At 37.1% G+C, this 23,580-nt stretch overlaps 1 protein-coding gene across 12 annotated transcripts in view; it reads right to left on the reverse strand.

Annotated features, from left to right (window-relative positions):
- Positions 1 to 4,863: 4,863 nt before the first annotated feature.
- ATP2C1 (ATPase secretory pathway Ca2+ transporting 1) overlaps positions 4,864 to 23,580 on the reverse strand; it is a 160,949-nt gene continuing 142,232 nt past the window's right edge. For 11 of the 12 annotated variants that reach the window (XM_060395824.1, XM_042237119.1, XM_042237135.2 and 8 more), the window contains 10 exons: positions 22,582 to 22,752; positions 20,402 to 20,499; positions 13,833 to 13,883; positions 12,783 to 12,949; positions 11,532 to 11,600; positions 10,766 to 10,882; positions 9,818 to 9,965; positions 8,778 to 8,873; positions 7,434 to 7,575; positions 5,147 to 5,945 (listed from right to left, as the gene is read on the reverse strand). In XM_060395824.1, coding sequence (XP_060251807.1) covers positions 5,815 to 5,945; positions 7,434 to 7,575; positions 8,778 to 8,873; positions 9,818 to 9,965; positions 10,766 to 10,882; positions 11,532 to 11,600; positions 12,783 to 12,949; positions 13,833 to 13,883; positions 20,402 to 20,499; positions 22,582 to 22,752 — 1,190 coding nt within the window. In that variant the 3' untranslated portion in view covers positions 5,147 to 5,814. Of the gene's footprint in view, positions 5,946 to 7,433; positions 7,576 to 8,777; positions 8,874 to 9,817; positions 9,966 to 10,765; positions 10,883 to 11,531; positions 11,601 to 12,782; positions 12,950 to 13,832; positions 13,884 to 20,401; positions 20,500 to 22,581; positions 22,753 to 23,580 lie in introns of all 12 variants that reach the window. The other variant, XM_004003346.6, reaches the window with a different exon arrangement.

Genomic DNA, 23,580 nt, shown 5'->3' on the forward strand with positions numbered 1-23,580 from the left:
AATCAGCACTGTTTTCTACTCTTACCATAACTCTTAATAACTAAAGAAATTACTTTCAAAAAGCATCTTACTCTCTCAAAGCTGAGGTTACATTCATTCACTGCTTTTTTATGTGTTTTTAATTGGAGAGTAACTGCTTTACAATGTTGTGTTAGTTTCTTCTGTACAACAGTGTGAATCAGTCATATGTATACATATACCCCTCTGCTTGAGCCACCCTCTCAACTCCCCACATCCCACCCCTTAGGTCCTCACAGAGCACCAAGCTTAGCTTCTGCGCTCTATCGCAGGCACTCACCAGCAGTCTGTTTTACACGTGGTAGTGTATATATGTCACTGTTACTTGCTCACTTCATCCCAGCCCTCCTTCCCCCACTGTGTCCACAAGTCCACTCTCTATGGACGTATTTATCACTCCATACACTTACTTATTTTCTATTCCTGCCTTGCAAATAGGTTCATCACTACATTTTTCTAGATTCCCATCGCTTTATTTCAGTTCAGTTGTAAAGTCGTGCCCGACTCTTTGTGACCCCATGGACTGCAGCATGCCGGATTCCCTGTCTATCACCAACTCTCAGAGTTTGCTCAAATTCATATCCATCAAGTCAGTGATGCCATCCAGCCTCTGTTGTCCCCTTCCCTGCCTTCAATCTTTCCCAGCATAAGGGTCTTTTCACATGAGTCAGTTCTTCACATCAGGTGGCCAAAATATTGGGACTTCAGATACAGCATCAGTCCTTCCAATGAATATTCAAGACTGATTTCCTTTAGTATTGACTGGTTTGATCTCCTTGCAGCCCAAGGGACTCTCAGGAGTCTTCTTCAATACCACAGTTCAAAAGCATCAATTCTCAGCTATCTTTATGGTCCAACTCTCACATCCATACATGACTACTGGAAAAACCATAGCTTTAACTATACAGACCTTTGTCAGCAAAGCAATGTCTCTGCTTTTCAATATGCTGTCTAGGTTGGTCATAGCTTTTCTTCCAAGGAGCAAGCATCTTTTAATTTAGTGACTGCAGTCACCATCTGCAGTGATTTTGGAGCCCAAGAAAGTCTGTCACTGTTTCCATTGCATCCCCATTTATTTGCCATAGTGATGGGAACAGATGCCATGATCTAAGTTTTTTGAATGTTGAGTTTTAAGTCAGCTTTTTCACTCTCTTCTTTCACCTTTATTAAGATGCTCTTTAGTTTTTCTTCACCCTCTCCCATAAGGGTGTTATCTGCAAATCTGAGGTTATTGATTTTTCTCCCAGCAATCTTGATTCCAGCTTGTGGTTCATCCAGCCCAGCATTTCGCATGATGTACTCTGCATATAAGTTAAATGAGCAGGGTGACAATATACAGCCTTGATATATTCCTTTCCCAATTTTGAACCAGTCCATTGTTCCATGTCTGGTTCTAACTGTTGCTTCTTGAGCTACATACAGATTTCCCTGGAGGCAGGTAAGGTGGTCTGGTATTTGCATCTCTTGAAGAGTTTTCCAGTTTGTTGTGTTCCACAAAGTCAAAGGCGTTAGCGTAGTCTTCAATGAAGCAGATGTTTTTCTGAAATTCTCTTGCTTTTCCTATGATCCAACGAATGTTGGCAATTTGATCCCTGATTCCTCTGCCTTTTCTAAATCCAGCTTGAACATCTGGAAATTCTCCGTTCACATACTGTTGAAGCCTAGCTTGAAGAATTTTGAGCATTACTTTGCTGATGTCTGAGATGAGTGCAACTGTGTGGTAGTTTGAACACTCTTTGACTTTTCCTTTCTTTAGGATTGGAATGAAATCATTTTACTTACACATACACATATATATACGTATAAAATCAACGTGTGTAACAAGAAATTATTTTCCTATTACCTATAATTAGTCAGCCATAGTTTAATTCATCCCAGGCTAGAAACCTCATCTAATATGAAAAGAACATCACAGACTTCACACTTCAAATCAACCTGTGTCCCACTAAAAGCTGCTCAGCTCTGGAAATTTTCCCAACACTCTAGTATCCAAGCCAAAAAGCTAGAAGATGTAGTGTCTTCTCGTCCCCCTATCAGGTCACGTCAAATGCTCTTAGAAGGCAGAAATTCCATGTTCTCCTCTCCATACTAATTGCCACATCTCAGTTGGTCCCTCTAAGCCTTAAGCGTCTACAGTTCTCTAATCAGTCTCTCTGTTTTGTCCTTACCCTCTGAACTCCCCCCTCAGCATGTTACAAGACAAAAACCCCAACTCCACACTCTTGAAATCTTCCAGCAGGCTGTAACTCAGATTCTTCTCCTTCACCTCCTTCACGAGGCTCCAGCCTGTCTGTCCTGCCCTCCAATCAGGCTAGGCCTTACCATAGCCCTAAACTCCTGTGATTTTCACCCGTCCCTTCCAGACTCCACCAACACTCTGCAGAGGTTATGCCTTTTGGTTGCCACATCCTGCTGTCCTTGACTGGAGTTTCTCAACTTACGGTATGATTAAGATGCCACTAGTTCCAGGTAATTTCCTTGATCACATCTTCCAGTGAAGTTATTTCTCTTGCTGCTGTAGCTCTTGGGGCAGCACTTAACCACTGTACTTAATGTATTTCACTTTTGTCTCCAAGTTAAGACTGAGAACTTCCCAAACAGAAACCTACCAAACTATTTGAAGACTATTATACCTACATTAATATCAAGGACTGGTTAACCATTATCCATTATTAATAACCACCAACTCTGAAAACCAAACCCCCAAACCCAGCAAGAGTTCATAGTCATTGCAAATACTAACTGAGCTCAAGGGAGCTTAATTATCAGGATAATCTGTCTGTCCACCCATATACCAGTTAGGTTTAACATTTATCCACACCATGTTTTAGTATGCAAATCAGCTACTATTTGGGTCACAGCTTACTCTAAAAAGGCATTTCAAAGATTTCCAAAAGTCAGTGTCAGCGGAAACTTTCAGTAAGATGTGCACTGTATTCATTTTTAATGTATGTGTATTTTCAAAATAAACATGCAAATACCACTATGAACTTTGATCAGATAGCCTGTTAACGTTATATCCTCAGCTAACCTGTTGCATGAACTCTTGAAGGGCACAGATGCCACCACCTTTCTCAAATGACAGTCAATTCATCCATCTAAGTTCAGGGGAGTCATATGTAGAAATAAAATGCACACAAACTGCCAAGTGACAGAGGCAGAAAGCAAGGTAAAGTTAACTGAGGTTCTTAGATCTTATATTTATTGTTTGCCACCAAACCAGGTCCTGTCACTGAGAATCTGTTGTGAGTATGGCTAGTGTTCACTTTACTTAGGTACTACATGAAAGAGATCAAAATTTGCAATGACTCAGAAAGACTGTCAGTCTAACAGGTATGCCTTGCTAGGGCAAGAGACACAAAAATGTGCTTTATTCTTGTCAGTGAAGTTACTGCTATTAAAAGAAGTCTGTGTCCTGGGGGGAGGCTGTGTAGTCTGCCTCGTCTCACACTGTTTCATCACTGGGTCATGCGATGCTAAGCACAAATCTGAGAGAACATGCTAAGTCTCATTCCTCTGCAGTCAGTGGGACTCCTCTGAGGACTGTCTACCTAGTTGGTGAATTAAAGTTCCTTTTCTTCCCTGACATTTAATCACTTTGAGGACAAAAAACTTCATGAGGTAGTCTAACATGGAAAAATCAAGTTAGTATTGTTAGGGGCTACATCTAGCAGGTCTTAGGGCCAAGAAATAGGGAAAAAATAAAAGTTTAGATACTAGTGCATTTGGATTATCCATGCTAATTCAGATAATATGCTATATGAAATACACACAGAGACAGACTAATTTGTTGTTTTACTGTGGGAAATCTGTTATACAGATGGATATCTGTATTATACATTTCACTTCTTTTTAAATCACAGATTCAATGTCCTATGAGTACTGTGTAATTTCTGTATCTTCAACATCCATATGATTTTAACATTAACAGTCCCAACTGGAAGAACCTTAACTTTTGAAAATAAATCATTCTGGGGGGAGGTTTAAAATCTTATATATCGGAATAGGCACATTTATTTCATATGAACCTAAAATGCAAAGCAAAAGATTGACGTGCACTTAATACGTATTTGAAGTCTTTGTAACAGAGAAGAAAACTTATTACAAAATTTAGATATGAAACATCACCATCACTAAAGAAAAAGTTGATTAGACAATGGCTTCCATGTACATTTGACTATCAAGCCTTAAAGAGTAAAGTAGAATAAACTGCAGACATTTCAGGTCCTTATACTAAATTGTTTCAGTTATATCCCCACAGACTCACAGAACAGGTATGTTTCCTATCGTTAACAAAAGTACTGTGTTGCTAACAGTGCAGTTTAATATTCAAGATAAAAACTGGAGAGTATAATTATAAAATACAAAATTCAGTAAACTTTAGGAAGAATTAAACATGTAAGAAGTTGAGACCCGTTTCTGTTTCAGAGAGAAATACTCAACAGAAAATGTATTTCTAATTCTGAATTTCTGGCCCAAATTTGCCACACACTCAAAACAAATTACCTACACCCCATCCAGCTATTACAAAAACTGATGGCATTCCGAGCAAATCTATCTATTTCTTTAGCTTGCCCAGTAAAGCAGAAAGAAGACAGAAGATACTGGTGGAAGCAGGAGAGGGACAGACTCTGGGCTGTGCTCCACCGAGGCCCCAAAGCTGCAGATTCACGGAAACCAAGGTCAGCACAGAATCTCCCACTTATACTCTGGTCCCTAAACTGTCTGTTTAGTTAAGTTTGAGGCTTTTCAATTCTTGAAGTTTCCCACTCTATACTTTCTAAAAAAGATTCTTTAAAGTACACATAAAAAGACATTGAAAATAATACAATTCAGATATTCAGGTGAGGTACTTGGATTTATATTTAGGAGGTGACTTCATCAAGATGATACTTGACAAAATATGTATTTACATTAACTCTAAAAAAAGGCATAACAAGTTAATATAAATCTGCTATCAATTTCAGCCCAAACAGTCTTAAATATTTTTAACTCCATGACTAAATGTTAATTACTACCCTACCCTAGCTACCCTACCTAGAAAGCTACTCAACAGCTCTATATTTATTAATTTTGCTAGACCAAAGACTCATACCAAAAATAAAAAAAGGAAGAAAAAAGGCAACCATTTACACTTACTAAGAAAAGCAAACATTTACTTCAAATTGCAGTATAGGCTTTTCAATCACAAAAAGAAAGAAAAGAACAGTGATCTGACAGTGGTCACATCCTGTGCAAAAAACGTGAGATACAAAAATGATAACACAAGGTAGCTGAACTGCTTACACTGCAGGGAAAAGGACATACAGTAGCTGAAATATGGCACTCCTGGGAATTAACTTCCTAAACCAACAGAATGCCTTTGAAATGATTAAATTTATTTGTGTATTAGTAAGAAAGCCCCACCACCATAAATAGTACAATATTTAAAAATTAAAAAAAAAAATCATGTCTATCTAGAATAGATAGTGTATTTGAACTGTTAGACCTCTTTTAAGTGCAGAAGGTGGTTCAGGTTTTACCTTTTTTTTTTTTTTAAATTAAATAACTGCCCATACACTTTATGAAGTTCCATTCAATTGCAAAAGCCAATTTAAATCAAGGAAAATGTTACCAAAGTTGCATAATTTCATTTGGGACTCTCAGCAGGTTAAAGTCTCAAGTCTTTAACACTCATTTTTAGTCAATAAAAAGTTCAAAAGTTCTCAAATCTTCATTTTATCCTCTTGAACTTGCCCTTCTAAATGATCCTCAGACTGCAATTCCTAGTTTGCAAATAAAAGAATGCAATATGCATCATACTTCAAGAAAAGACGACGATGTTGAGCTAGCAGGCTTCTGGATCTTCTCTCTGCTCCTTTCAACCTTCTTGATAATTTCTGCCACTATGCACACTGATGAGGTGAGACCCAGAAGAAACAGTAAATCTGTAAGAAAAAACAGAGTTTTACAATTCTTTGAACTTATAATTTCAGAGGTTAATAGCTTCTGTTTTTCTAGCATTTTACCACAGCTTTTAAAATACATTATTTCTCAACCATTCCTTGAGTAGCCACAATTAGCCTCAGTTTAAAAATAAGGAAAGTAAAGCTCAAATGCACCAAATGACTTAGGCAAAGTCACACAGCAAGGACAAGCAGCACCAGAGAACTAGAACCCAGAGAACAAGTCCTCTGACTGCTTTCCCTGAACAATAACCTGAGAATCACAAACTTTAACAGCAACACAACCAAGAGTTTTCTGTTTTTTAAAGGCTGTTCAAGCAGTGGGGAATAACTTGATTGAAATCTGCATGTATTCCACTTGCAAGTTACTGTTAAAAGACCATGTCTTTACAATGGTGTTTCACACTAGCTCATTCTTATTTACTGCTCCAAAAAATTTCACCTGTCTTAAAACTCCATTTTTTAAAAAAGAGGAAAGAATATGAGTATGAAATTAAAATCCTGAAATTAAACTAGTTCGACATTAAGATTAACTTACAGCAAAAAATAGTGATCAAAAATATCCAAATTAACTTTAAAAACCCAAGAGTGAGAACTACCATTATCATAAAATGCATCCATCCTCACACTTACACAGGAAGATTAACTTTTAAATGTACTATATGATGATACATTTCACCCACAGTGTATGAAAAAATAATGTCTGTTTTCCAACATTAGGCTTCTCTGATAGCTCAGTTGGTAAAGAATCCGCCTGCAATGCAGGAGACCCCAGTTCAATTCCTGGGTCAGGAAGATCTGCTGGAAAAGGGATAGGTTACTCACTCCAGTATTCTTGGGCTTCCTTTGAGGCCCTCAGCTGGTTAATAATCCACCCACAATGCGTAAGACCTGGGTTCAATCCCTGGGTTGGGAAGATACCCTGGAGAAGGGAAAGGCTACCCACTCCAGTATTCTGGCCTAGAGAATTCCAAGGACACAGTCCATGGGGTCGCAAAGAGTCAGACACAACTGAGTGACTTTCACTTTCCACATCAACTTAGTAAAACTCTGTTTTTAGGGCTGTTATTTCATAAAATAAGACATGCAAATAGGAAAATGTTAGCTTAACAACCAAAATGGTAATTTTAAAGACGAGCCATCTGGTTTTTAGTGAGCTTAAATCTAGTTTTTTCTTCACACAAAATTAAAAAGTTATCAACTACAATTACTCTGTCTTTCAGAATCACCAAATATGATTTTGATGAGTGATAACCTATAAAAAATTAACAAGAAAAAAATTACCAGAAAAGTTTAAAACCAGATTTGGGGGAGTGACTCCCCTAAATGTGATTCCAAATAGAAACAGCACACATATTTTTCAAAGCAAGCCACTTATTTCACTTTTTAAAAAGTTTTCTTAAATGCATTAGAAAAATATTTACAACTCATTTATAATATATAAATTATAAAACATAACATTTCTTTTACCCAGTATACTTAGGCTCTCAGTCTGAAAAACTTTCTGAAGTGGAGGAAAGTAAATAACTAATAACTGTCCCATGATGGATCCAAGAACTGCATAGCAAAACATTTTATTACTGCAGAGTCCAATCTCAAACACAGATTTGGTCTGTTGGCAGAGCAGAGAGTTCAGTTATTACTAGAAACAACTTCTTTACTATTATATTCACCTCTAATTTTTAGTAAGCTGGACTGAATTCTACAATACTAGTATATGAAATTTCTTAATTATATTTTGAAATAATTTACACGGAGTAGGGTGAATTTTAAAGCACCTTTCCTTTATCAAGGACTTTCTTTAAAAGTGATACTAGGTCTTTTCTGACTGCCCAGTGGTTAAGACTCTATGCTCCCAATGCAAGGGTCCTGGGTTTGATCCCTTGTTGGGGAACTAAAAATCCCACATGCCACACAGCACGCCCCCCCAGAAAAGTGATTCTATTAAAAAATAAAGGCCACAGAAACTCCCTTTAGCATTCCAGAGCATAAAACTTTCTTTGTATATGATTCTTTTCTAAATCATTTCATTAAGGTACATAATCTAAGAAACTTTCTTGAAGATTGGACTTAGTTACATGTATACTGAAAAAGTAAAAATGCCTTTCACAGAACAAAACCCAAATACTATAGCTTCTTTAAAAATTAGTCTAAATTAATGCATTGTACTTGGAAAGTTCAAGCATGGTGAATGGTAATAAATAGTTAAGGATTCCTAAGGTGCTCTAAAACTGAAATGAACAGTCAGGCGGCAAATATAACTAGTTTCCAAGAACAACATGCTCTGAAAAAGTACCATTAGGTTCTAGCCCAGTAATTTATATCAAAGCACTTCAATCAAGAGAAGACCATCCACCTTAAGATACAGCATGGGAAGAAAAGAAAATTTTAAATGTCCTAAGTTTTGACACACTGATGGAGATACTAAGAAAATGTTAATATGCACAAAACTGCTCCTACGTCTAATAATACTTTGTTCTATAATGAGAAGAAAGTACACCATCTTAATAGTGGCCATGAACTTTGTCCTATGCTCAGATAATGTTAACTTGAACCTATCACGTAGCTACAGACAATAAGAAAATGAAAGGAGGAAAAATCAGGTGATGACATCTGTGAGTTACTTTAATCTTCTGGCCAAGGTTAAGGCTTATCTCCCCAAATCTCCTACCCCTGTTAGAACACATGTCTGTAGGAAGGCTATATCTGGACCTGTAATCAAGGCTACAAAAGCAAGCAAAGCTAAAAACCTTGCCCACTTACAGAGAGTACTCTACCCAATTGAATTAGCCAGCTACAATCACTCAAGCGTACCTGAGATCTGGAACTCAGTGCATTGAACATGTCAAAAAACACAAAGCACGTGAAAGTCATTGTTGTGTCCCGAGGTGTTATCACATTGTCTCGCAGCTGTTGAGAGAAAAAGATTTTCAGTTGGCTGAATTTAATGGACAAATACTACATGCTTTTAAAGGGCTAATATTTTCTTTCTCTTAAAAAAGCTTTAGTCTAAGATATAAGCCATATAAGTGAAAGTGAAGTGAAGTCGCTCAGTCGTGTCTGATTCTTTGTGATCCCATGGACTGAAGCCTACCAGGCTCCTCCGTCCATGGGGTTCTCCAGGCAAGAATACTGGAGTTGGTTGCCATTTCCTTCTCCAGGGGATCTTCCCGACCCAGGGATCGAACCCAGGTCTCCTGCATTGCAGGCAGACGCTTTAACCTCTGAGCCACCAGGGAAGCCCATAAGTCATATAAGCAACTTAAATTTCCCATACACCCTTTAAATAAGTCACCTAAAGAATAGCTGTAGTCTGCTGCTAAGTCACTTCAGTTGTGTCCGACTCTGTGCAACCCCACAGACGGCAGCCCACCAGGCTTCCCCATCCCTGGGATTCTCCAGGCAAGAACACTGGAGTGGGTTGCCATTTCCTTCTCCAGTGCATAGAAGTGAAAGTGAAGTCGCTCAGTCATGTCCGACCCTCAGCGACCCCATGGACTGTAGTCTACATAAAGAAAAAAGTCTTCTCCCAAACTGTAAACTGGACATTAAAAACAACTTTCCTTTTTAATGACATTAAAATAGCTATACTAAAGGCTCAGATTTTCTAACTTCTACCCAAATATTCATGCTAATTTTTATTGTATTTGATATTTCTCTGCATATTTAAATAATTCTAAAATATGAATCAGGAATTCTATTAACCCATAAATACTGAAATCAAACTATTTTTAAATGTTTTATTCTATTTTTGAAGGTTATCCTAACTTCCAGCCTTCTGTTTGATATCCAAAAATAATGGAATCCTGTCATACAGAATGCATTTAATATAACAACTTATCCAGTGAGTATACCTCCCGCCAGAAGACAAACAAAGTCCCACAAACAATGATTATTGAGGAAACAAGTATTTTAAGTATCAGGTTTTTGGTCAAAATGCTGTCTTTCCAGTTGCGTGGAGGTTTACGAATGACATCTTTATCCACTGGTTCTACTCCAAGGCTTCAAAACAAACAGAAAAGTGAATTAAAGTTTTAAGTAAAATTTGGATTTATTACTTTCACAAGTTCATTGACCTCAATTATCCCAGAAACTAAATGCCTTCTTATGGAAACAAAATGTTGAATTATGAAGAAAACCTTGGCTACGATCACTCAAAAACACCCATAATTTTTTTCACTCTTGGCTGTTTTGTTTATTTGCCACAGTTTGGTAGAGGCCTGATAATCAAATTTCAAAATGCCCCATTTCATTTATATAACTTATTTCAAATATGGCCTGAAATACATGACTAACCAACTGGATTTTGAAGTATCTTTCATGCAAGGAAGTTTCAACTAGGATAATTTGTTATACACTGATACATATTAATTACTCTGTTAAGAAAGCTGTATCTAGGGCCCGGTTATTATAAAAGAAAACATTAGATGCTCAATACTACAGTATTGAAGTAGTCCTTCAATACTTTCCCGAAGTCTCTAAGAATTGACAGTGGAACCTTGGTAATAGCACTAAAGCCAAAGAGAGATTTCTCCATTACATTCTATTCTAAGAAACAAACAGCTTACTTCAAGGACAGGGACTATACCTGTTCCCTGCTCTGATCTCAGTGTAAAAGCCCATATCATAATGCATGAATGAGCATCCCAGAAGAATAAATGATATGCTCACATCACAGGACTTGAAACAAACATGATGCTGCAGAGATTTCTGATGCTGCCCGGGAATGAAGTCTTAGAGCTTAACTATCAGGATATAAGGCCATCCTTGTCCTTCTAGTTTACAAATGAGGAAACTCTTACCTCTGAGCTGGAGGTCCATCCATAATAATATTGATCCACAAAATCTGCATGGCATTGAGAGGATTGGGAAAGTTCATTAATGTAGCCAGTGAGATTAAAGTTAATGCTGCTATACTCCTATCGAAAGAAAGAGTTATTTTTTAAAATGGATGAACATTGTATAATTCTTGCTAATTTTATGAAATCACTTTCTTAGCATTTAAAACTCTCACGTTACTACTGTTCTTTTAAAGGAAGCCTGTATTTCCAAGTAAGCTACTGCTTCACTAGTGTGAATATTTAGCCCTTATGATCTAAAGAGTTAGCCCTTAAAATCCACAGCAGTCTAATAAAGGATTTGCAAAGCATTTAGATAACAACAACAAATAGAGGAAGATTTTTTTAACTGAGTTCAGATAACAGTTAAGAGTTTCAATGATATTTTTATAACTGTGTTTTGTAATAGACTACAATAAAAGCCACTGCTTTTGGAAAAAGATACCAAGAAGAAAAATTAAAATTTGACACCTCTTTCTTAGTTACTTCAGAAGGTATTAAATAAGCCACAACAGTTAATATATTTTGATGATGATATAGACAAGTAATTATATTTAGAACCTCTTTATCATGCCATGTTTAGTTTTAGGACAGAATTCAGTTTTCACACTGGAAAACTTATATACGAGAAATAGAGCCCAGAAGCTTATAGGCATTCTGTTTCAATTCTACTTTTTGAATCATTTATCTATAAGACCCATAAGTTTGTCACAATTTCTTACAAACTTACGTGCTCAGCTGGAATCTAACAAAATTTTTAATATTATTATAAATCCCTTTACCCTCTTCAATTGCAGACCTGAAAGTTAAAAATAAAATTAGGTGAGAAAATATAATCACAAAAAAATAAGGATACAGCAGTACTGTGGAACTAATTTTGAAACCAAGCTCCCAACTGATAAAACTCATACATTAATAAAACAATTTTACTTACATAATTAAAACTAATACAGAAACACTATCTGGCAAGGCATTAAAATCAAGCCTCCTACTGTACCTGAACTAATTTCATAACAATTTTCATTCTTAAAGACATTTCAACATTAAAATCACATACTGTATTTCTATACAAGACAATAATACACATTTATAATACTAAAACAATTATCTTCTTTAACCCTCCCAAGTTTATTTTTCTTAAAGGTACAGATGTATATATGTTAAGGGGTTAAGTTAATGCAGGTCAGAAATTAAATGGCAATGACATAAGAATTACAGAATTTAACTTATCTGTTATTCCTAGATACAATTAGGTATATGTTGTACCAGAATTATAAAAAGAATATATTTTACAAAGATTCATGAAAATCCTCTCACTCACTTTGCTCAGTCTAGGAAAACATGTATTTTATAAACAAACTATCCTATCTTCTGAGATTTTTATACAATTCTAAGAATGGAAATTAAGTATCTTCTATCCTTAGAAGAACCTTGCAATTCTGGGTCCTGAGGGCCCACATGTTCCACCTGAGGCCACATGCGTTAATGCCACCAGCAGGTTATTATGGAAGAATCTTAAATCAATTAGAAACTATGGATGAAATAAATCAATTCAAATGATAAACTGCATCATTGACAATGTGAAGAATTCCTGACATAAGGAAACAGATATGGATGGGATCTTTATTTATAATCTTTTCATAAAGCCAGGCACATGCTTATTCCTGAGAGCCTGAATTTAACTTGAATAAAACCACATGAAGGTCCACTGCTGTACCACCACACTAGTGGCAAGGAAACGTGAAACTTGGCTGGTACTCAGTAATACTTCTTAAATGAATAGCCCTGCCATTTTTTAAGTCCATTCCATACAAATAATTTCCCCCAAAACTACACAGCAGGACACAAAACATGATTGCTTGGTTTAGTAAAATAGTTTAGCTCATCCAACATCTAAAACTGCTCAATACTTTTCTGCAATGAGGTGCAGAAAAGGATAGGCAGAAACTCTCTGATGTGCGTTCAGTGAAGGAAAACTTACATGATGGTTTGAAAATCGTCATCCACCAGGATCATGTCAGCTGCCTCCTTGCAAACATCTGTGCCAGTCTGACCCATCGCAACTCCAATGTCCGCAGCCTTCAGAGCAACTGCGTCATTTACCCCATCTCCTGTCATGGCCACAACCGACCCGCTCTTCTGCAGAGACTGGGGGTAGCGGGGGTGAAGTGGGAGGGAGGCATTCTGATTAGAATGCTGCTTTCACACAGATAAGGAGGTATACAAATCCCCTCTTTTTCTTTCCCACATAATCAAAGACTGGAAATAATATAGACCATCCCTTTTTCAAAAAACTTCAGTATATGGAGGTCTTAGGATAAAGCTTAGAAAAAGCTGCCATTAATATTCCCATGTGTGAGAACTCTTAAGTGTAAAGCCTGATGTACAGTCAATTACACAGTGGTTCTCAGGGCAATTGTGTCTCCCAGGGCACATCTGGCAATGTCTGGAGACATTTTTGAGTGTCATGACTTTGTGGACACTACTGGCATCTAGAGGACAGGCGCCAAGGGTGCTGCTAAACCTAAAACACAGAGGATAGCCTCCTGCAATGAAGACTTATCCAGCCCCCAAGTGTCACAGTGCCAAGGCGAGAAACCCTGACCTTACTACAACGGGGCACTATTATAAGTGATAAGCCGATGAATGGATGGATACCATGTCAGCTGCTTTGTATATATTTGACTAATATAAATATCATACCCCTTTAAAACTATACACAATCTCAAAACATTTTTTTCTTTTTGTATTTATAGTAATTATTCCTATTCACACTGGAGTGATCTGGCTGTAGACTCTTATCAGAACAGACTTACACTATTCAAATGTTAAAAGAAGACTATATTTGCAGATATTTCCCTACAGCTTTCTTCTACATCTTCCTTTGCTAACAAAATTCTGTTAATGTTTCCATCTCAGGCTTTAAAAAAAAACCTGTTTTGCTTCACAACACTTCTGACTTTAGTACTCGAAGAATACTCCCAGTAGTAAAGCAGACCGACAGAAGCATTTGTGATTCTTAAAGACCCACCTTGATAATTTTCATCTTGTGCCTTGGGCTAGCTCTGTAAAATACTGCAACCTGTTAAAACACAAGATATACTAAAAATCTTCAACATTAAGAATTATCAGAATATCCTATGTATATATAACTAAGAATGTTTTTTAAATTACCAATTTGAACTGTCTGTTTTGCCGTAGAGATCAAACTCAAGAAAATGCCATACACTTGTTAGGACACTCATTCGACAGGGCCATTTCAAACTTTTAGGTACTAAAGGAAATACACAATCTAAACAATTCACCCAGTTTATCCCAACCACGTTTAAGCTTTGAAAAGAAAATAGCTTTATTCTTGAAACATTGCAGAAACAGAGAAAGGAAAAGCTCTCTTGCATGTTTCCTCAACACTGACACTCAATATGGCCTTGTCCCTTCTTCTAGCTTCATGAGATTTAAAGAACAGCTGCTTCTCAATGTCTGTTGAGCCCTTTTTTCTGTTAAACAGTATGAAGTGACTGCTTATGCTCTTCTACTTAGTTTGATTCATTAGGCTGTCTTCCTTTGTGTCTCCACTTGCTTATATGATCTTCTCTCCAAAGAATATATTTAATCCCTTTTCCTCATGCCACCTGCTGGTCTCCTAAATGTTCCCAACTGTGCCCCAGCTAGTCATCCACAAATCACCTGTATGCCCACTCCCTCCCACACTGCTCTAACTTGCTTATCCACAAGACATGGCTGTTCCCCAGTCCTCCCCAACAGCACCATGAGGAGAGTAGAGGGGTAGGTGTCTTCCATTCCCTTCTTTAGTGACAAATCTTACCTGCGGCCAATGCTGCTCCGGGGGCTACCTGCCATGGTCACAAGGATTTTTAACCACTGCCTCCCGATCACTCTTTCCAACACACCCAAGCCAGGTGACTTTAACACCTACGGGACTCACCATTCTCTTTCCTACTCTCCCAGAGGATATGTCTACACTAGACTTCTCTCCTCATGCTCCCAATGTATCCCTTTCCTAGTCCCACTCTCAGTTAACAACCTCATTTCCTACTTCAAAGCAACAGAGTCAGGAGAAAGCTTCCACAATTCCTACCAGCAACATAATATATACATCTACTTAAGACTAAAAGCTCCATGAGGCAGAGATTTGGCCCTGTACCTCCAGTGCTCAATAAACACGTGTGAAATGAATGAATAAGTGACTGAATCTTAGGATCACCAACAAAGACAATTCCCAGGTTCTCTCTGAATTTTAATAAAGGTCTAAAACTTTCTCAGGGGTTAACTATACTATCACATTACTGATTACCCTTATATCCTCTAGGTACCATGAATCACATAACATATGTGGAAAGCATTCTTCCTTTAAAAAGGTTCAAAATCCATTTGGAAATTCTTAATGTGTCTTTAAAAAGTACTATACACACAGATGGTCAAAAAGTACTATACACACAGATGGTCAACAAGCACGTGAAAAGATGCTCAACATTGCTAATTATTAGAAAAATGCAAATAAAAACTACCATGAGGTATCACCTCACACCAGTCAGAATGGCCATCACTAAAAGATCTACAAACAATAAATGATGAAAAAGGTGTGGGAAAAAGGGAACCCTCCCTACATTGTTGATGGGAATGTAAACTGACACAGCCACTATGGGGAACAGTATGAAAGTTTCCTAAAAAAAAACCAAACAGAGCTAACATATGATCCTTTAATCCCACTCCTGGGCAACTGTACCCTAATATTCACTGCAGCACTATTAGTAATAGCCAAAATATGGAATCAACCTAAATGTCCATCAATAGGCACGCACCCGCACGCGCGCACACACACACACACACACACACACGGGGCTTCCCAGGTGGTGTAGTGGTAAAGAATCCACCCGCCAATGCAAGAGACATGTGTTTGATCCCTAGGTCAGGAAGATTCCTGGAGAAATGAACAGCAATCCACTCCAGTATTCTCACCTATAAAATCCCATGGACAGAGGAGCCTGGCGAGCTACAGTCCATGAGGTTTGCAAAGAGTCAGACATGAATGAGTGCATACATATATTCACACACACACACACACACACACACACACACAAATACTCAGTCACTCAGCCATAAAAAAAGAATGAAATAATACCATCTGCAGCAAAATGAATGGACCTAGAGATGATCCTTCTAAGTGAGGTAAGCTAGACAAAGACAAGTATCACATTATATTGCTTACATGTAGAATCTAAAACAAAAAAATGATACAAATGAACTTATATAAAAAGAGAAACAGACCCAACAACATAAAAAATAAACTTGTTACCAAAGGGGAAGGGTGCTGATGTGTGTGTGCTCAGTCGTGTCTGACTCTCTGTGACCCCACGGACTGTAGCCCACCAGGCTCCTCTGTCCATGGGATATTCCAGGCAAGAATACTGGAGTGGGTTGCCATTTCCTCCTCCAGTGGATCGTCCTGACCCAGGGATCAAACCCACATTTCTTGTGTCTCCTGCACTGGGCAGGTGAGTTCTGTACCACTAGTGCCACCTGGAAAAGGGAAGGAGAGTAAATTAGGAGTTTGGGATTAACAAATACACACTGCTATATACAAAACAGATAAACAAGGACCTACTTCTACAGCACAGGGAACTATGCTCAGTATTTTCTAATAATCTATAAGGGAAAAGAATCTTACACACACACACACACACACACACACACACACACACATATATAAAATGAACCACTCTGCTGTAACTAACACTCTGCTGAAACTAACACAACACTGCAAATCAACTACACTTCAATTAAAAACAATTTTTAATAAAATAAAAAGGACTCAGCTGCATATGTATTTAAAATGTACCAGTTACCTTCTAAGTGAAAATTCTACATTATTGCAAAAATTTAATCATGTAGCACACAGCACAGAGTACAAGAGCATTTCGCAAAGACTACAGATTTTACAGAATTTTTAAATAAAAGACTCATTACTAATTATAAACACTCAGGTCATACAGAGTAAAAATTTGCCTTTGTTTCACAGCAAATCATTCAAAACATTCAAACCACCCCTTCACAGCTACTACAGGTTATCACTAACAATGGCAGTGAGGATAATGGATCAACTGTTGGGCTGAAAACATACTACTTTTGTATAGTCACAAATTACTTTGGCATGCATCCAGTACACCTATCGCTTGATATAGATATTTCAGCATTTCAAAGCTTTGATGGAAAATCAAAAACAAAAGCAGCTTCCTTGAGACTAAGCAGATCTCCAATACAAAGCTAAGACTTACATGGAATATAATGCTACACAGAGTTAAGTCTCCTTAAAGCACCAAGATTAGCACATCAATCTTTTTGGTTGAGTAAAAATACTGAAATTTAGTGACACAAAATTATGGCCTGAAGGAATTAGGTTTTAAAAAGAAACTAGAAGTGAGTAAAAACTGAACTACTTATCACAGAGCTAGGACTAAACTGGGGGTAACTGAAATTCCTCTACTATACTGTTTTTAACATTTATGTCTGTTTCTCTATCTGAAAGGGGGTGAATAAGCACAGAATACAATCACTCAGTATAGGAACAGGAAGGGCAAGTCAGAATGAGCACAGTAGACCAGCACAAGGACAACAGGAAAGAAGCAGCACTCTTTGTCAGCAGAAAGTTCAGGGAATAATGTGGAGGAAAATGGAGACAGGCTGCGTACTTTCAAAGGAACCCACAAAAGGGTTTTTCTCTTCTCATGGATCTGCCTTTTCAGTGTCATATTTGTGGTCCATACTCACAGTTCTTGTGATCAACATTAACAGAAATAAAGTTATAAAGAGAAGAAAGTAGGTAAATACAAATAAGAGAGGCTAATGAAAGAAATATTATTTTTGGCATTAAAATAATCTCCCAAAGGTCTCCAAATCTTCCAGTATAGATTTAAAAATACCTGATGTGTTGTAATAAGTATTGACAACGTACCAAAAATTAAAGAGTACATGAACTGGGATTTTATTATAGGGACCTGGTTGATTAGTAAAAATACAAATGGAGGCAGTGCTATAAAATACAAACGAGAAAAGAGAACATCCATTTTTACCAATAGCAAACACACCCAGGAAATCATAAATTAAAAAACATGGACAATTCCCATATGGAAATTCCGTTTCCATGCTATTTTTTAATTGTCCTAGGTCAAAAAGGACAGAAAAATGTTAAGGGATTGGGAATTGATTGAATTATGGGAAGAGAGCCAAAAAACCTTTTATAAAGGAAAAGAATCAATTAATATGATTTTAGTACATGTAGGAAAACCTCACTGAGCTGGCAATTTACAAAAAAGTTTTGTTTTGCTTCTAACACTAATAAATGAAAAGCTTTTCAAATTGCTCTAAAGTAAAAGCCTAAGACCAAGATTTAAGAGTTACATGAACGCACAATAAAAATGGGGGAAAAGGCCAAAGGGCACAGGGAGTCATGGGGAGAAGTCCAGCTCAGCTCAGCTGAAACAACTGAAATAATTCATTGATCGTATTTGAAGAACAGACTTGTGTTTTCAAAAGACATGGTACACCTGAAAGAAGCTCCAGTATTTATGGAATAGGATGACTCCAAGCAATTCAATGAGCTTCTCTCTTTGGAATAACATCAGAGCATCTGCCACAACTGATGCAAAAAACTCTTATTTGGAAATGACCAATGATGTAATTTCTCATGCTAATAATGCAATTTATAACTTACTTCTCTAACTGCCTTTCCTCCTTCTCTAACTGCCTTTAGGTTGGTTTTCAGAGTTCATTAGCATTTTTATCAGAAAGCCAGACAGTGAACTGAAGAAAGCAAATAAAATGAAACTTCCAGTCTGTCTGATGTCACTACTTATTAGCATCTCTGGGAAAAGGCTAAACAAAGATTTAATGGGAAAATGTTTAATTAACTACAGATTTCATATATATTTGCTATTGTACATTCTGTCTCAATACCCTCAGAGAACTTACTACAGGATTTATTCTTTTAGAAATAAATGTAAAAACTATCAGGGGAGGACACACATCCACACTGCTCCCAGATGCTCTAAAAAGGCATTTCAATGAAAAAAGCACTGTCTTTTCAACAAATGGAACTAAAATGACTAAATACCAATACATTAAAATAATGAACCTTAACCCACTTCTCACAAAAATAATTCAAAATAGATCAGAAACATTAGTATAAAACCTGAAAGTATGAGACTGTTATTTTAAAAAATAGGAAAAAATCTTTGTGACCTTGGGTTAGAAAGAGTCCTTAGATAACACATCAAAAGCATGATCCATAAAAGAAAAAAATGATAAACTAGATTTCACCAAAATTGAAAACTGTTTTTTAAAGTAAAATGGTAATAGACTAAAAAGATAAACCAAAATGGAAAAAACTTTCTTCCAGGCAAATATCTGATAAGACTTTTATCCACAATATATCCACTTTTATCCACAAAATAACTTCCAAAATCCAAAAATAAAACATTTTTTAAAAATAGGATGGTTACACAGTTCACTAAAGAAAATATATGAATGGCAAATAAGCACATGAAAAAGTACACAAAATCATTAGTTGTGAGGGAAATGCAAATTGAAACCACAACAGGACTCCATGATATACCTATTAGAATGTGCATGGGGAAACTAACAATGCCACGTGCTGGTAACCACTTTTCAAACACTGCTGATGGGAATGCAAAACAATAAAGCCACCAAGTAAAACAATCTGGCATTTTCTTACAAAGTTAAACATACATTAACCGTATGACCCAGCAATTACTCTCACGTATTTATCTAAGAGAAATGAATATTTATTTCCTTACAAAGCTTATATACAAATGTTTTTAGTAGTTTTAACCATCATCAGCAAAAACGGAAAATAATCCAAATGTCTTTAAACTGGTGCATTGGTAACATACACTCACTGCAGTGGAATCCTACTCAGCAATTAAAAATAAATTACGCTAAATCAAAAAAAGCAGATTCAAAGGCTTCATCTGTATGATTCCATTTTCAGCATTCTGAAAAGGCAAAACTACAGGGACAGAAAACAAAAGCAATGGTTGTTGCCAAGTACTGGAAGCAGAGGGAGGAACTGACCACAGGAGGATCTGGCATGGGAGGAACCCGTGTGGTAGTTACAAGGACCATAGGCATCCATCAAAACTTAAGAGCTGTACATTAACAAGGGAAAAGTTTACTGTATGCAAATGACAGCTCTTTAAAAAATCATTCCCACATTCAATTAAAACAGAACACAAGGATAAGAAGTATAAAGTAATGATCTGTCTCCATTCTGTACTTTATAAACACAAGCACCACTGTTAACTTTCCACAGTATCTTTCTCAGAGGAAACTGAGCTCTTGCTGAAGTTAACAAATCTGCACTGATATTCATAATGATCACCTCATAGACACTCTCAACGATAAGACAGATCTCAATGATGAGATTCTGCCTCATGATTTAGACCAACAAATGTGGTGGCCACGTCCCAACTGTTTTCAAATGAATAGCTTCATTAACGCTGCAGGAGAAGAGGTAATGCCTACAATAAAGCCTTAGTCTGAAAGGCTCTGGTTCACACCTACCTTTGGCACTATTTGTGAAAGCTGCTGGACATCCATTGCATCTATTTCTTCTCCTGAGACTGACTGGGAGGTTTTGGAATATAATCCCAGACGACTAGCTAAAGTGAAATGGGAAAGAAAACGTAATTAACCAACCTGCTTTTGCTTGATAGGCTAGTCAACATAATGCTCACTTAATGATGTTATTAACTCACTTTCTCTTTAAAGTATAAAATGTCCTTGTATCAAGGGATTACAAGACAAGACTATGGTAAGACAGATCAAACTGATTTAGTAAAACGTCTTGAGTTTTCTGATTATTTTTGCTTAAATTCAAGAATACACAGTTTTCTCAATTCAACCCTAAGAATTTAAACTCAGGTACCATACCTAAGAATTTAAACAAGGTCATGTGGGTTCTACTCAGGAGCTCAATTTTAATGAAGATCAAGAGTGCCTTTTAACTAAAAACCAGGCAAGACGTTGGCTCATCTGAGGTATTGTGTGCGTGTCTGCTCAGTCGCTCAGTCATATCCAACTCTTTATGACCTCAAAGACTGAGGCCCACCAGGCTGCTCTGTCCACGGGATTTTCCTGGCAAGAATACTGGAGTGGGTTGCCATTTCCTCCTCCAGGGGCTCTTTCCAACCCAGGGATGGAACCCACCTCTCCTGCAATGACAGGCAGATTCTTTACCACTGTGCCACCTGGGAATCCCATGAGGTATCATGTAGTTTCATGTAAATGAAAATAAACATTGAGAAATTTCTCTAGAATTAATCTTCCCAACACTGGTATGTTTTCAGTGACGTATTCCTCTTAAAGTGTGAAATTCTTGTCTCAGTCTCTTTCCATATTAGAAGAATTAATGAACTTTAGCACATTTTAAATTTATCAGTATGAATTATAGTTTACAGGTTCTGGAAGATTAACTTCCATGCCCATTTTTTTCCCCTTATATTTGGTAAAGTAACCCTTATGGCAGAAAGTGAAGAGGAGCTAAAAAGCCTCTTGATGAAAGTGAAAGAGGAGAGTGAAAAAGTTGGCTTAAAGCTCAACATTCAGAAAACAAAGATCATGGCATCCAGTCCCATCATTTCATGGGAAATAGATGGGGAAACAGTGGAAACAGTGTCAGACTTTATTTTGGGGGGCTCCAAAATCACTGCAGATGGTGATTGCAGCCATGAAATTAAAAGACGCTTACTCCTTGGAAGAAAAGTTATGACCAACCTAGATAGTATATTCAGAAGCAGAGACATTACTTTGCCGACTAAGGTCCATATACTCAAGGCTATGGTTTTTCCAGTGGTCATGTATGGATGTGAGAGTTGGACTGTGAAGAAAGCTGAGCACTGAAGAATTGATGCTTTTGAAGTGTGGTGTTGGAGAAGACTCTTGAGAGTCCCTTGGACTGCAAGGAGATCCAACCAGTCCATTCTGAAGGAGATCAACCCTGGGATTTCTTTGGAAGGAATGATGCTAAAGCTGAAGCTCCAGTACTTTGGCCACCTCATGCGAAGAGTTGACTCATTGGAAAAGACTCTGATGCTGGGAGGGATTGGGGGCAGGAGGAGAAGGGGACGACCGAGGATGAGATGGCTGGATGGCATCACGGACTCAATGGATGTGAGTCTGAGTGAACTCTGGGAGATGGTGATGGACAGGGAGGCCTGGTGTGCTGCAATTCATGGGGCTGCAAAGAGTCGGACACGACTGAGCGACTGAACTGAACTGAACTGAATCTTAAATGGCATTCAAACAACATAGGCATATATGTGATCAGAGGATGGAAATATAGATACAAGCTATCTTCTTTCAAGTTAGGTACAAAGTCTGCTTTTAAAAAATTATATTCAAGTTGAAAGAAAAACTAAGTATCGTCATTTCATGCATTCTTTCACATCCATGATCTAGTGCTTTTAGTCATCAGAATGGTGTCCTATGAGACTAAAAATAATCAACTATCCTTTTATGAATATAATTGATTTCACAATGATTTTAGTTATTTTCAACTAAAAGTATTTTTTTAACTAAAATAAAATTTCACCCACAATTTTATAGTGTATGAGCAAACAAAAGCATCACTTTTTACTGTATAGCTCGATGTTTCATAAACACACTTCACGTCTAATGCTCCTCTATGCACTGCAGTAATTTAAGAAAAACTAACAAAAACAAAGGAAGCAGCCTAGTTATACCAATGGCAATTGCAGTCTCCTGTGAGTCTCCAGTAATCATTTTTATCGACACTCCCGAGGCAATGAGTGTTGTAACAGCTTCTTTCACACCAGTTCTAGGAGGATCAATGATTCCCACCAGGCCAAGGAACGTCAGTTGTCCCAATTCAGGACCAGAAGCCAAAGCAAGAACTTGGAAGATAAAATCCAAAAAGAAAATGTGAATCACAAAAACATCAGAATTTACTTTACGAAATCTGGAGGCCATAACACTTCTCACTCAGATAAATCACTTAGGACTAGAATGTCATTGCAGTAATAACAGAAATTTTAAAAATCAAAAATTATTACATGCAAATATACTACAGTTTAATGGTTCTTATATGGGATTGCTTTAAATTATTAAAAATTAAAAGGAATAAGACTACAGAACTGTTAAGTAGAGAAAGCAGGAGAGGAACAAATAGGAATGTTTTCACATAGCAAAACCTGCAGCTCCTTTCAGTAGAAACTACTGACTCTTAACAAAATACAATTAATTATTTGGAAAAGTATAGGTTTGTTGAGCTTTAAAGTCAATTTTAAACAGACACCTTTGAAGGTGATTTCTACTACTGTATCTTCATCTTTCCATCTTACAGGCCTCCAGAATAATTCAATAGCTTGAAGTTCTATAAGGCTATATTAATTAGACAACATGTAACAATTTTATACACAACAAACTCTGGAAGGTAATCTGTAAAATAACTGTAAAACCACTAATACCAACAAGAGTGTATATTCTTTCATTCTTTCTGTATTAACAGGTATTTCTTATTTGTACCTTTGGTTCTCTTGAAACTACGTGAATAATACCACCATACCACCCTTTATAGTTAGTTTCCTATCACCCTTAGGAACTTAAGATACAGGACAAAGTACTATTCATTTCCAAATATCATTAAGTTTTATTCTCAGAATTCCAGAACTTTAGCAGTAGCTACCTTTTAAGCCAGAGGGACGTGTCTACATCTGGGATAT

The sequence above is a fragment of the Ovis aries genome, chromosome 1, assembly GCF_016772045.2.
Source record: "Ovis aries strain OAR_USU_Benz2616 breed Rambouillet chromosome 1, ARS-UI_Ramb_v3.0, whole genome shotgun sequence".
NCBI lineage: Eukaryota > Metazoa > Chordata > Mammalia > Artiodactyla > Bovidae > Ovis > Ovis aries.